At 39.8% G+C, this 14,477-nt stretch overlaps 1 protein-coding gene across 1 annotated transcript in view; it reads right to left on the reverse strand.

Moving 5' to 3' along the window:
- LOC115135105 (protocadherin-15-like) overlaps window positions 1–14,477 on the reverse strand; it is a 265,480-nt gene that overhangs the window by 110,152 nt on the left and 140,851 nt on the right. The window contains 1 exon segment of the mRNA XM_029669390.2: window positions 5,238–5,366. Within this exon segment, the coding sequence (XP_029525250.2) occupies window positions 5,238–5,366 (129 nt within the window).

The following is a 14,477-nucleotide window of genomic DNA, read 5'->3' on the forward strand; positions in this document are numbered from 1 at the left end:
AACTATGCCACTTTTGTGTTTACATACCCTACATTACTCATCTCATATGTATATACTGTACTCGATACCATCTACTGCATCTTGCCTATGCCGTTCTGTACCATCACTCATTCATATATCTTTATGTACATATTCTTTATCCCTTTACACCTGTGTGTATAAGGTAGTAGTTGTGGTATTGTTAGGTTAGAGTACTCGTTGGTTATTACTGCATTGTCGGAACTAAACGCACAAGCATTTCGCTACACTCGCATTAACATCTGCTAACCATGTGTATGTGACAAATACAATTTGATTTGATTTGATTTTGAACTGTCTGGGACATTGGAAAATCAGAACAGGTATGATGCAGTTCTAAGAAAGAAATGTTGAATACTCGTTTCTGATTGGCTTGAAGGGCATTCTAGAGTGTGCACTATTTCTCAATAATGCACGGCAATAACAACAGTTATGAAGTTGTTCAAACAAAAACATACCAGTCATTAGTCCAATTTGCCTGGTTGCTAGTCAAACACTTTGGTTGCTAATTCTACTCTTTTCTAATTGGCTCGAAGGGCATTCTAGAGTATGAATAATTTCTCAGAGGGCACCATAAAATTCAGATTGTTTATGTATCTTAATGCTAACCCTAAGGCGTGTAAGGCAGGGGTCTTCAAACAGGGATGTGCGAAAATATCTCTAAAAATAAAAGTGGATTACAGTTTGTAACCAGCTAAACTAGCAGAAGTGTGTTTAGAGTTACCTTTCTAGCAGATAGGCTACGTTAGAGTTTACAGTTCCTCTTCAGTTATAACTGTAGGATGGTCATCTACCAAATCTATGCATTTTTATATCTTGATTACTTCCTTTCCATTACCATTCACCTGGTGATAATACAAGACATGAACACATGCTGTTTCGGGAGTCTTCCAGTCACTGCACTAACGCTAGTTAGCAATGGCTCACGAAACTACCTTCAAATTTCACAACTACATAAATTGTATCCATGAGTTCATCTGACAAAGGGCTTAATTGTCAAAATCCCACGCGATCCCTTAAATATACAGTGCCTTGCGAAAGTATTTGGCCCCCTTGAACTTTGCGACCTTTTGCCACATTTCAGGCTTCAACCATAAAGATATAAAACTGTATTTTTTTGTGAAGAATCAACAACAAGTGGGACACAATCATGAAGTGGAACGACATTTATTGGATATTTCAAACTTTTTTAACAAATCAAAAACTGAAAAATTGGGCGTGCAAAATTATTCAGCCCCTTTACTTTCAGTGCAGCAAACTCTCTCCAGAAGTTCAGTGAGGATCTCTGAATGATCCAATGTTGACCTAAATGACTAATGATGATAAATACAATCCACCTGTGTGTAATCAAGTCTCCGTATAAATGCACCTGCACTGTGATAGTCTCAGAGGTCCGTTAAAAGCGCAGGGAGCATCATGAAGAACAAGGAACACACCAGGCAGGTCCGAGATACTGTAGTGAAGAAGTTTAAAGCCGGATTTGGATACAAAAAGATTTCCCAAGCTTTAAACATCCCAAGGAGCACTGTGCAAGCGATAATATTGAAATGGAAGGAGTATCAGACCACTGCAAATCTACCAAGACCTGGCCGTCCCTCTAAACTTTCAGCTCATACAAGGAGAAGACTGATCAGAGATGCAGCCAAGAGGCCCATGATCACTCTGGATGAACTGCAGAGATCTACAGCTGAGGTGAGAGACTCTGTCCATAGGACAACAATCAGTCGTATATTGCACAAATCTGGCCTTTATGGAAGAGTGGCAAGAAGAAAGCCATTTCTTAAAGATATCCATAAAAAGTGTTGTTTAAAGTTTGCCACAAGCCACCTGGGAGACACACCAAACATGTGGAAGAAGGTGCTCTGGTCAGATGAAACCAAAATTGAACTTTTTGGCAACAATGCAAAACGTTATGTTTGGTGTAAAAGCAACACAGCTCATCACCCTGAACACACCATCCCCACTGTCAAACATGGTGGTGGCACCATCATGGTTTGGGCCTGCTTTTCTTCAGCAGGGACAGGGAAGATGGTTAAAATTGATGGGAAGATGGATGGAGCCAAATACAGGACCATTCTGGAAGAAAACCTGATGGAGTCTGCAAAAGACCTGAGACTGGGACGGAGATTTGTCTTCCAACAAGACAATGATCCAAAACATAAAGCAAAATCTACAATGGAATGGTTCAAAAATAAACATATCCAGGTGTTAGAATGGCCAAGTCAAAGTCCAGACCTGAATCCAATCGAGAATCTGTGTAAAGAACTGAAAACTGCTGTTCACAAATGCTCTCCATCCAACCTCACTGAGCTCGAGCTGTTTTGCAAGGAGGAATGGGAAAGAATGTCAGTCTCTCGATGTGCAAAACTGATAGAGACATACCCCAAGCGACTTACAGCTGTAATCGCAGCAAAAGGTGGCGCTACAAAGTATTAACTTAAGGGGGCTGAATAATTTTGCACGCCCAATTTTTCAGTTTTTGATTTGTTAAAAAAGTTTGAAATATCCAATAAATGTCGTTCCACTTCATGATTGTATCCCACTTATTGCTGATTCTTCACAAAAAAATACAGTTTTATATCTTTATGTTTGAAGCCTGAAATGTGGTCGCAAAGTTCAAGGAGGCCGAATACTTTCGCAAGGCACTGTACTTAAATAATACAGTATGCAGTGCAATACCCATGCATAAGTGTCATCTGCCATCAGCTTAAGGGTCAAGTACTGCACTTCAATGCCATTTTATGGTGGATAGAGTTGAGTGATGTTTACAGACCCACATAAAAAGGGACTGCCATTCAAGATAGTATTGAGATATGAGTCATATGTGAAGACTAGACTTCAAGTTGAGAAGTACTGCCGATTTTCATTATTCAACTCTAAACAGTATTGCAGGATCCATTTTCTTCCTGGTAAATGACTGATTGTCATTGATTGTAAGTAGAGTCCTCTCACTTGGTGTCCCAGGACTGAGTCAATAACAACCAGCAGAGTTGTGGAACTCAATGGCTGGACTTCAATACCACATGGAGAAGTTTTATTAGTATTACAAATGCACCAATGAATGTGTTTTGTATTCTGTTGATACATGTACTCTATCAATCTCTGTGCCATAATGTGGTCTATGGGAGTAACTCAAAATACATTTAAATCAATAAGAGAGATGTGGGAACTTCAAAGTGAGAGACAAGTCTTGGTGTTCTTGGGTTGGTGAATGTGTGTCATCAGGATGAAACAAACATCGTAACTCAAATTGAGGAGCTTCAGTTTCCATAAAGGATGTTGGAATTACCCTTATCTCCTTTCCAACATTAACAAATGTGTGAATCGTCATCACAATTCAGTAGGAGTATGAACTACCTATCATATCCCTCAGCAAAACAGTAATCATTCAATAGATTAAATGAATGAAGAAAACAATTATGGAAGTTTGTATTGCTTCTTGGTCTGGATGCAACATGGTCTTGACTAGACAAATTGTATATATTTTTTTGAGCATTTGTTGTTACCGTTTCTCAGAATGGACACTAACCCCATGATCCAAACACAACTAAACGTGCAACAAGGTGGACAAGTAAGAGTTTCCACTTGATTGCAGTCCAGCAGGGCCCTCACAAGAGAGGCCACATTAACAAAGTTAGCTGGCCCATCCATCCATCAGTGTACTTTGGGTAATTAACAATCCATGTATCCCATTATAAGTAATTAAATGAAGAGGTAACAATGGATCATTGACAGCTTGTTTTAATTGCTAGATTTATACTCAGATAAAGGGACAAACTATAGATATAGCAATAATCACTTCTCTATATAATCACTTCATTGTCTTCTCTATTGTACTTTAAATACACTTCATGAAATATTTTCTTTAGCTTTTTCCAGACATTTTTTGTATAAATGTTTATTAAATGATAAGCATATGATACATTTGTAAATCAAGCATCCAAACCACTCTTACAATTAATGGGAAATTCTGGCACTGTTGAACCTCATTTTCATAATCTCCAGTACCATACCAGTGTCTACATGTGTTAAAAAGCCATGCAACATTCTGATATACACCACCACTGGTAGCAACCTGTATTAGAGCTAGTTTGCTTTGCCCTAGCTAGTGCATTTAGCTAAAGGGCCTTTAACTAGCTAGTTAGCGATTAGCATTAGTGATTAGCTTTAGGCACATGCCAGCTTCCTTAGACGAACTAACTCGCGTTTTGCAAAGAGTAAGATACACAAACTAATATTATGATAAATTAAACTTGGAATCATTTTTTGAAGAAATGTGGAAAACAGTATCGTTGTTGCTTTGGAAGAATCTGTCGAGTGAATTCTGAGAGAAACAGGCACAGCGTGGATGAACTGTCTGTGTGCTGCCTGCCCGTTGAGTGAAAGGGGGCGGGGCTTCAGCCTGTCTTGTTTAAACAATCTAGAGAAGAGTTTTGCGGAGAAATACTGTTATGCATTGACTTTTTCTATTATTTTTTGGGGGTGGATCGGTCGCCCGTTGCTCCCAAAATAAAACTCCATGTCGCACAGCAAAATATTTGGTCGCACTTTAGAGCCCTGGCTGGAGATTGAAAAGTGGGGGAATTGCCCATTATCTCTTCATGTGCTACCACTATCGGAGCACAGCTCAAACCAAAGTTCTGACATTACTAGGGCAAAGTAATAATTTTGATCTCAATTAAAAAATATATTTGGATCTTTCATCAAGGCATTGTATTCTAGTCAATTAGAACATGTCCCTAAGTCCACCTAATCAAGGCAAGACAAGGAGGTAACAAAACAAACGCTGCGCTGTGGTCCTTGAATCGCGCCACCACGCACGCTCACACAAAAACACTGGAAGAATTATTCTCTGATTATTTCCCAGTCCAATTAATCTAAAACAGTAATTAGAAAAACCCTTGCTGAACTGAACCAGTCAAAAGGGACATCACTTTGGGTGAAAGATCAGCCAATCGAGACCGGCTGTGTTGAAGTTATGCCACATGCGTTGCTGTGGACACCGGTGGGACTTTTGGAGTAGCTGGGGTTGGTGAAGATACAAAAATACCTGCTCAGAAAAGCCGTGCCAGGCAGGAATGTGGAAAGAAAGGAAATACCAGGAAATGGCAGGTGAAAGGAATGTTATTTTTTAAATGTTGTATTCATGCTCAAGGTGAACTCTAACAACATACTACTTACTACACTGTGTGCATCTTTAACCCATTACATATGCTTACCGTGACTTGACCCACAAACACGTTGGCCTTCTCCTCCTGGACAGTGAGGTTCCTGGGCAGGGTCAGGTCAAACTTAGGGTCGTTATCATTTACATCAGTCACCACTATGTTCACTGTGGTGGTGGAGGTCTGGAAACAAAGACAGAGAGAAAAAAACAAGTTGATCGTGTGTGTGTATATGCATGCATGCATGTGTCTGTGTACGCGCACAAGCAGACAGACATACTTATTTGCGGTAGATTGGAAAGTTTTGAAAGAAATCAAAACTCAATTCTAAAACTAAAAGACATTCTGTATGATGATACAGTGTAAATAATTCAATGACAATTTGCAAAACAAAAGCCAAAGCATCAGGGAATCAAATATTTTCAAAAGAATTGGGAAAATAATTTATCTGAAGCAGACTTACAGAACAGCACCTGTGATGACTAGGCAAATACAAATATACTCTACTAATGAATACATAATGTAATGAAGTCAATGCTGAGACACTACATTAAATAGTTACTGAAACTAACTCACACAGACTTCATTTTCACGGAGAATGCAGAGAATACAATATTACTAATGCAACAAAGGCTGTTAGCATTCCTACAGTATCTTTGTGGATATACTGTACAGTGTGCAATTATTATCACATAATATTAACTGTTTGAGGACATGGCTGTAGGACATGGCAGTCCCTTCAATAGAGGAGGAGGATCCTCTGTATCCCAATGCTGCTAATAATATATGATTTGGGAAGTCACAGTGTACCAATATAGTGCAGTTAACCTTCAAACAATGACACCAGTATACAACCCTCCAAGGCCCTCGTATAAATCACTGGGAAAGATAGCTGAATATGCACAACATATAATCCCATCATGCATTGAGGCAATGCTGTGCTTACACAATGGCGCAAAATGGCCTCCTTGGGGAGGAAAGGAGAGGATACAATGTAAAACAAATAATTCCCGGGAGGTAGGCATCCTCCTCGCCTCATAAAGCATTTCAGATATAGGGGAGGAGAGAAGTGACCTGGTTAATGTCAACTTAATTTCTACATAGTGTACAGGGAACATCTTCGATATTGTTTCCTCTTTTTACACCCATAATCACCTTTTTTCTCAAAGATTGTCCAAATACAGCTACAGCACCCCCCTGTACAATATCAGATGCCAGTCCATTTCTCTCTGTGAGAGATTGAAGCTTTACAACATCATAACATGTCATCTCTCTGTGAGAGGTCGAGGCTTTACAACATCAATACATGTCATCTCTCTCAGAGAGGTCGAAGCTTTATAACATAACATGTCATCTGTCTCTGTGAGAGCTCGAAGCTTTACAACATAACATGTCATCTCTCTCAGAGAGGTCGAAGCTTTATAACATGCCATCTGTCTCTGTGAGAGTTCGAAGCTTTACAACATAACATGTCATCCCTCTCAGAGAGGTCGAAGCTTTATAACATGTCATCTGTCTCTGTGAGAGTTCGAAGCTTTACAACATAACATGTCATCTCTCTCAGAGAGGTCGAAGCTTTATAACATGTCATCTGTCTCTGTGAGAGCTCGAATCTTTACAACATAACATGTCATCTCTCTCAGAGAGGTCGAAGCTTTATAACATGTCATCTGTCTCTGTGAGAGCTCGAAGCTTTACAACATAACATGTCATCTCTCTCAGAGAGGTCAAAGCTTTATAACATGTCATCTGTCTCTGTGAGAGCTCGAAGCTTTACAACATAACATGTCATCTCTCTCAGAGAGGTCGAAGCTTTATAACATGTCATCTGTCTCTGTGAGAGCTCGAAGCTTTACAACATAACATGTCATCTCTCTCAGAGAGGTCGAAGCTTTATAACATGTCATCTGTCTCTGTGAGAGTTCGAAGCTTTACAACATAACATGTCATCTCTCTCAGAGAGGTCATCTCTCTCAGAGAAGCTTTATAACATGTCATCTGTCTCTGTGAGAGCTCGAATCTTTACAACATAACATGTCATCTCTCTCAGAGAGGTCGAAGCTTTATAACATGTCATCTGTCTCTGTGAGAGCTCGAAGCTTTACAACATAACATGTCATCTCTCTCAGAGAGGTCGACGCTTTATAACATGTCATCTGTCTCTGTGAGAGCTCGAAGCTTTACAACATAACATGTCATCTCTCTCAGAGAGGTCGACGCTTTATAACATGTCATCTGTCTCTGTGAGAGCTCGAAGCTTTACAACATAACATGTCATCTCTCTCAGAGAGGTCGAAGCTTTATAACATGTCATCTGTCTCTATGAGAGCTCGAAGCTTTACAACATAACATGTCATCTCTCTCAGAGAGGTCGAAGCTTTATAACATGTCATCTGTCTCTGTGAGAGCTCGAAGCTTTACAACATAACATGTCATCTCTCTCAGAGAGGTCGAAGCTTTATAACATGCCATCTGTCTCTATGAGAGCTCGAAGCTTTACAACATACCATGTCATCTCTCTCAGAGAGGTCGAAGCTTTATAACATGTCATCTGTCTCTGTGAGAGCTCGAAGCTTTACAACATAACATGTCATCTCTCTCAGAGAGGTCGAAGCTTTATAACATGTCATCTGTCTCTATGAGAGCTCGAAGCTTTACAACATAACATGTCATCTCTCTCAGAGAGGTTGAAGCTTTATAACATGTCATCTGTCTCTATGAGAGCTCGAAGCGTTACAACATAACATGTCATCTCTCTCAGAGAGGTCGAAGCTTTATAACATGTCATCTGTCTCTGTGAGAGCTCGAAGCTTTACAACATAACATGTCTTCTCTCTCAGAGAGGTCATCAAATTTGATCTGATCTTCATCTAAGTCACAACAACAGACAAACAATAGTGTGCTTAAACTAATAACATACAAATTATTGTATTTTTCTTGTCTATATTGAATATACAATTTAAACAGCCTAATGACTTCTCCAAAAGCTAATTGAAGTCAGGAGTCAGCTAACCTGGAGTCCAATCAATGAGATGAGATTGGAGATGTTGGTTATAACTGCCTCGCCCTATAAAAAAATCACAAAATTTGAGTTTGCTATTCACAAGAAGCATTGCCTAATGTGAACCATGCCTCGATCAAAAGAGATCTCAGAAGACCTACGATTAAGAATAAAGCTGGAAAGGGTTACAAAAGTATCTCTAAAAGCCTTGATGTTCATCAGTCCATGGTGTTAGGATCTGAGAATATGAAAATATACTTATTCATGTCACTGATGGAGTGCTAAGGTTTAGAGGGCCTACACCAGAATATAAAGGGTTATAGGAGGAAGGTACATAGTGTGTGCAACTAAGCTTGGAATGTGTTGAGTGCAGGGAAGTGATTACATGTGGCCGGCATTGATAAGGGGAGAGAGCCATAGATTAGTGATGAAGGGGGGTTGAGGTTAGGTTAACTTAAGGGAGAAATAGAAGTTCATGGCCTGTATCACTAGTGTCCTGCCTAGCAATAAAGAACAATGTTTGTACAGATGGGTAGGAGGAGACTCAGCCTAGAGAAAGGGTTAAATATCAGTGATTGTGTGAAATGTCTGAATTACAGCTGTATCGACCCTTTGGGAGGAATTAAACTTGGTTTAGCTTCACTGATAATAAGAACCTAACAATGGTAAGACAAATTGTCTATGAATGGAGAAAGTTCAGCAGTGTCGCTACTCTCCCTATTAGTGGCCGTCCTGCAAAGATGACTGCAAGAGCATAGCACACAATGCTCAATCAGGTTAAGAAGAATCCTAAATTGTCAGCTAAAGACTTACAGAAATCTCTGGAACATACTAACATCTCTGTTGACGAGTCTATGATATCTAAAACACTAAACAAGAATGGTGTTCATGAGAGGACAACACAGAAGAAGCCACTGCTGTCCCCCCAAAAATATTACTGCATGTCTGAAGTTTGCAAAAGTGCACCTGGATGTTCCACAGCGCTACTAGCAAAATATTCTTTGAACAGATTAAACTACAGTTGAGTTGTTTGGAAGGAGCACACAACACTATGTGTGGAGGAAAAAGGCACAGCACACCTACAGTGGGGCAAAAAAGTATTTAGTCAGCCACCATTTGTGCAAGTTCTCCCACTTAAAAAGATGAGAGAGGCCTGTAATTTTCATCATAGGTACACTTCAACTATGACAGACAAAATTAGGGAAAAATCCAGAAAATCACATTGTAGGATTTTTTATGAATTTATTTGCAAATTATGGTGGAAAATAAGTATTTGGTCATCTACAAACAAGCAAGATTTCTGGCTCTCACAGAAATGTAACTTCTTCTTTAAGAGGCTCCTCTGTCCTCCACAAAGTATCTTTTTGGTAAAAACTCAACTCGTCGTGTTTGGAGGACAAAGAATGCTGAGTTGCATCCAAAGAACACCATACCTACTGTGAGGCATGGGGGTGGAAACATCATGCTTTGGGGCTGTTTTTCTGCAAAGGGACAAGGACGACTGATCCGTGTAAAGGAAAGAATGAATGGGGCCATGTATCGTGAGATTTTGAGTGAAAACCTCCTTCCATCAGCAAGGGCATTGAAGATGAAACGTGGCCGGGTCTTTCAGCATGACAATGATCCCAAACACACCGCCCGGGCAATGAAGGAGTGGCTTCGTAAGAAGCAATTCAAGGTCCTGGAGTGGCCTAGCCAGTCTCCAGATCTCAACCCCATAGAAAATCTTTGGAGGGAGTTGAAAGTCTGTGTTGCCCAGCAACAGCCCCAAAACATCACTGCTCTAGAGGAGATCTGCATGGAGGAATGGGCCAAAATACCAGCAACAGTGTGTGAAAACCTTGTGAAGACTTACAGAAAACGTTTGACCTCTGTCATTTTCAACAAAGGGTATATAACAAAGTATTGAGATAAACTTTTGTTATTGACCAAATACTTATTTTCCACCATAATTTGCAAGTAAATTCATTAAAAATCCTACAATGTGATTTTCTGGATTTTTTTCTCATTTTTTCTGTCATAGTTGAAGTGTACCTATGATGAAAATTACAGGCCTCTCTCATCTTTTTAAGTGGGAGAACTTGCACAATTGGTGGCTGACTATATACCTTTTTGCCCCACTGTACATCAAAACCTCATCCCAACTGTAAAGTATGGTGGAGGGAGCATGATGGTTTGGGGTTGCTTTGCTATCATCGTTGGAAAAATTTATTACCAAGTTTATCAAGATATTTTGCAAGAGAATGTCAGGCTATGTGTCTGCCAATTGAAGTTCAACAGAAGTTGGGTGATGCAGCAGGACAACGACCCAAAACACAGAAGTAAATCAACAACAAAATACGCCTTCTGGAGGGGCCCAGTCAGAATCCTGACCTCAACCAAATTGAGATGCTGTGGCATGACCTCAGGAGAGCAGTGTTTGTCTATTGTTGTGACCTAGATGAAGATCAGATCAAATTTATGATTAATTTATGCAGAAATCCAGGTATTTCCAAAGGGTTCACATACTTTCTCTTGCCACTGTACATCCAATATAGGCCCCCCTCTCTTCCTTCACATTTCATGATAGCGCAGACACTAACTGTTCTATGATGGACCTCACATCTCCCAGCTCCTGAAGGCTAATTAGGCGTGGGTCTTGCGTGGGCGGGCGTTATCAAAGCCCAGCATTTCCTTGCTCCAGTTCTTTATGGCTGGATATGGCCATCAGTCGTATGCTGATTAATGAGCTCCTTTTATTTATTTATTAGAAGAAATACATGTCTGTGATCTCCCCTCTCTGTCAACACAGTCCTTAAGACATGGCGAGGGTGCCAACGGTACGGCCTTTAAAGTGTCAACCCGGTTGGAACTTGTGTGTGTGTGTGGATGTGGTGAGGTTTGATGAGCTGTGTAGGCTGCCACAGTCACCATATATATATACACACAGTGGGGGAAAAAAGTATTTAGTCAGCCACCAATTGTGCAAGTTCTCCCACTTAAACAGATGAGAGAGGCCTGTAATTGTCATCATAGGTACACTTCAACTATGACAGAAAAAATGAGAAAAAAAATCCAGAAAATCACATTGTAGGATTTTTAATGAATTTACTTGCAAATTATGGTGGAAAATAAGTATCATTAACAATACCACTGAAACTATCAAAAAAGAAGGTCTTCGATAGAAGTGGTTCAAGCTGATTCTATACCATTTTACAGAGGCCAGTTCTTGAAGAAAGACTTGCTCATTAAAGTTTTTCAGTAAGCGCCTATGACAAATCAGGACACGTCGTTTCACTGAGCAGCCATTACGAACACGATCACTAAGGGCATTACAGAAAACACCAGACTGATACCTATCAGGATTATTTGTGAGGATAACATAGAGGAGAGTAGCCTTTTGAGGGTTAAGTACAGTGGATTATCTACCAACAGTACTTAGTCTTTATGGATGATGGGTTAGTTCTTTAGTCAACTTGGCAACATAATATTATACTAGCCTGCAGGCTATTAATTTGGGGTTATTTGATTTCTGAAAACGAATGAAAAGCTGATCATTAATTGTATACTGAACATTATTTTCACACGGGGATCGTTTCAATTTATGAATTCAATTTCCATTAATTTCCTGCATTGATGGAGTCAAATGCAGGAAACAGCAGAGGGAACACCCCCTATCCACATTGAAGGGACAACAGTGGAGAAGGTGGAACGTTTTTTAAGTTCCTCGGCGTACACATCACAGACAACCTGAAATGGTCCACTCACACAGACAGTGTGGTGAAGAAGGCGCAAGAGCAACAGCGCCTCTTCAACCTCAGGAGGCTGAAGAAATTTGGCTTATCACCCAAAACCCTGACAAACTTTTACAGATGCACAATCGAGAGCATCCTGTTGGGCTGTATCACAGCCTAGTACGGCAACTGCACCGCACTCAACCGCAAGGTTCTCCAGTGGGTGGTGCAGTCTGCACAACGCAGCACCGGGGGCAAACTACCTGCCCTCCATGACACCTACAGCACCCAATGTCACAGGAATTCCAAAAAGATCATCAAGGACATCAACCACCCGAGCCACTGCCTGTTCACACCGCTACCATCCAGAAGGCGAGGTCAGTACAGGTTCATCAAAGCTGGGACCAAGAGACTGAAAAACAGCTTCTATCTCAAGGCCATCATACTGCTAAACAGCCATCACTAACTCAGAGACTGCTGCCTACATTGAGACCCAATCACTGGCCACTTTAATAAATGGATCACTAGTCACTTCATACAATGCACTCTAAATAATATCACTTTAATAATGTTTACATATCTTACATTATTCATATCATATGTATATACTGTATTTTATACCATCTATTACACCTGGCCTATGCCGCTCGGCCATCGCTCATCCATATACTTACATGTACATATTCTCATTCAACCTTTTAGATTTGTGTGTATTTAGTAGTTGTTGGGGAATTATTAAGATATTTGTTAGATATTACTTCACTGTCGGAACTGGAAGCACAAGCATTTCGCTACACTCACATTAATATCTGCTAACCATGTGTATTTGACAAATAACATTTGATTTGGATAACTGACGTCAATAGTCTGTGATCTGACATCAATAGTCAGTGTCTGCTAGCAACACTTGAGTTGGATATGTAGCTACACGCTTGCATCTGCTTGATATTTATCAGTGTAATGTACTGTTGGGGCACATTGACAGAAGTGTGGTGCTGTGTGTGTAATGGTGTGTCCTTGCCTGAAGATGAGGTTGTAGATTTGACTGTTTGATTGGAGGGGAATCGGGAGGGGGGCCCTCCATACATGCGGTAAGGAGATCAATGGAATGCAGACCGTGGGGGATAGAAAAAGGCGCCGGATTGGCACGCATTCAACAAGTCTGATCTAGCAAAGTGGATATTCATCAAATCTGTCATGATTTATGATTTATGTATTGTAACAAGTCCAATTTGGATATATGTTTTCACTGCATAACATGTAGAAGTTGTCCCATTTCAGGTTTAGAATAAGTGACTGCTAAATGCTAACTCCTGTTCATATAAGCTGGTTGAATAGAATGATTCCACTCGTTCGCAAAGAGGCAGGCGCGATAATAACTCCGTAATAAAGAATATAAGCGTTCTGAGCTCTGATCAACACTGGGAACGCAATAATAAGTGGCTAAAGGCTAATTAACAAAATAAAAAGGTGAGTAAATGCTATTTGCACTCCTCTACATCCCTGATTATATTTATATGGTTGGTCAACCAAGGTTTGCCAGTGCTGTGATGAGTGTAAAATAATGAATTTGAAGAATTGATCTGTACTGTATGTTTGTTACCTAGCCAACCAGATAGTTTTAAAGGAATGATTCCATACATTGTTTCAAATTAACTGCAAATATGCCAACATTCCATTCAAACAATACAGTCAATTGACATCCATACACTGGCTGAAATCAGTTGATGATAGACAAGTAAATGTAAATGCAACAAGTACAGCTTCATATATTTTAGAGGCTATTTATACAGAAAATGTGTATAAAACCTGTATAAATTGTATTTATAATTGTATTACAATATTTCAGGTTGACATTAATTATATTGCACAATTTCTGATATATCACATGCCTTGTGTTTATTTTCCTGCATATGTAAAATTAGGATTATGGCTCTATTGCCATTAATTCCTATTAGAATGGTTTGGATTTCTCCCTGACCAATATGCATACTCAGGCTGCAAGTATGGAACGCCATTTGGGACTTTGCGTGTCAAAAAATATACACAGCAAATACATCTGCCTGCCAGCTAACCACATCCCAACTTCCCAAGCAGTTGCACCTGACTCATCCTAGCTTGTCAAAATACAGAAGTATAATCAAGCATTTTTCAACATTGATGATAGTTTGGAAACTGGAGGTAGGCCTCCATACTACTTTGACTTCGGTTTGGAGTATGACAAAGTCAATCACAAATGTTTTTACCCACTTCTGGGGTTGCTATCTACCTAGCTAGCACCAATGCAAACCAGCCTGAAAACAATGACCAGAAACTGCAATAATTTGTTATATTTTTTTCAAGGATTTAGTAATCCATATCATTAACAATAAGCTAGGCAACCACTTGTTGTTCTACTATTGAAATCTAACTTCAGTTCATGAAAATAACTAGCTAGCTAAATAAAGAACTTAACAAGCTAACCAGCTACCTAGCTCTGTTGCTTGGTATGGCTAGTGTGACTTGGCCAGACCGAGTCCGACCATCATCAACCAAATCCGAAAATAGTCTTATTTTTTAACTAGGGATATTTAAGATGAT

Source organism: Oncorhynchus nerka, linkage group LG10 (assembly GCF_034236695.1).
Source record: "Oncorhynchus nerka isolate Pitt River linkage group LG10, Oner_Uvic_2.0, whole genome shotgun sequence".
Classification (NCBI taxonomy): domain Eukaryota; kingdom Metazoa; phylum Chordata; class Actinopteri; order Salmoniformes; family Salmonidae; genus Oncorhynchus; species Oncorhynchus nerka.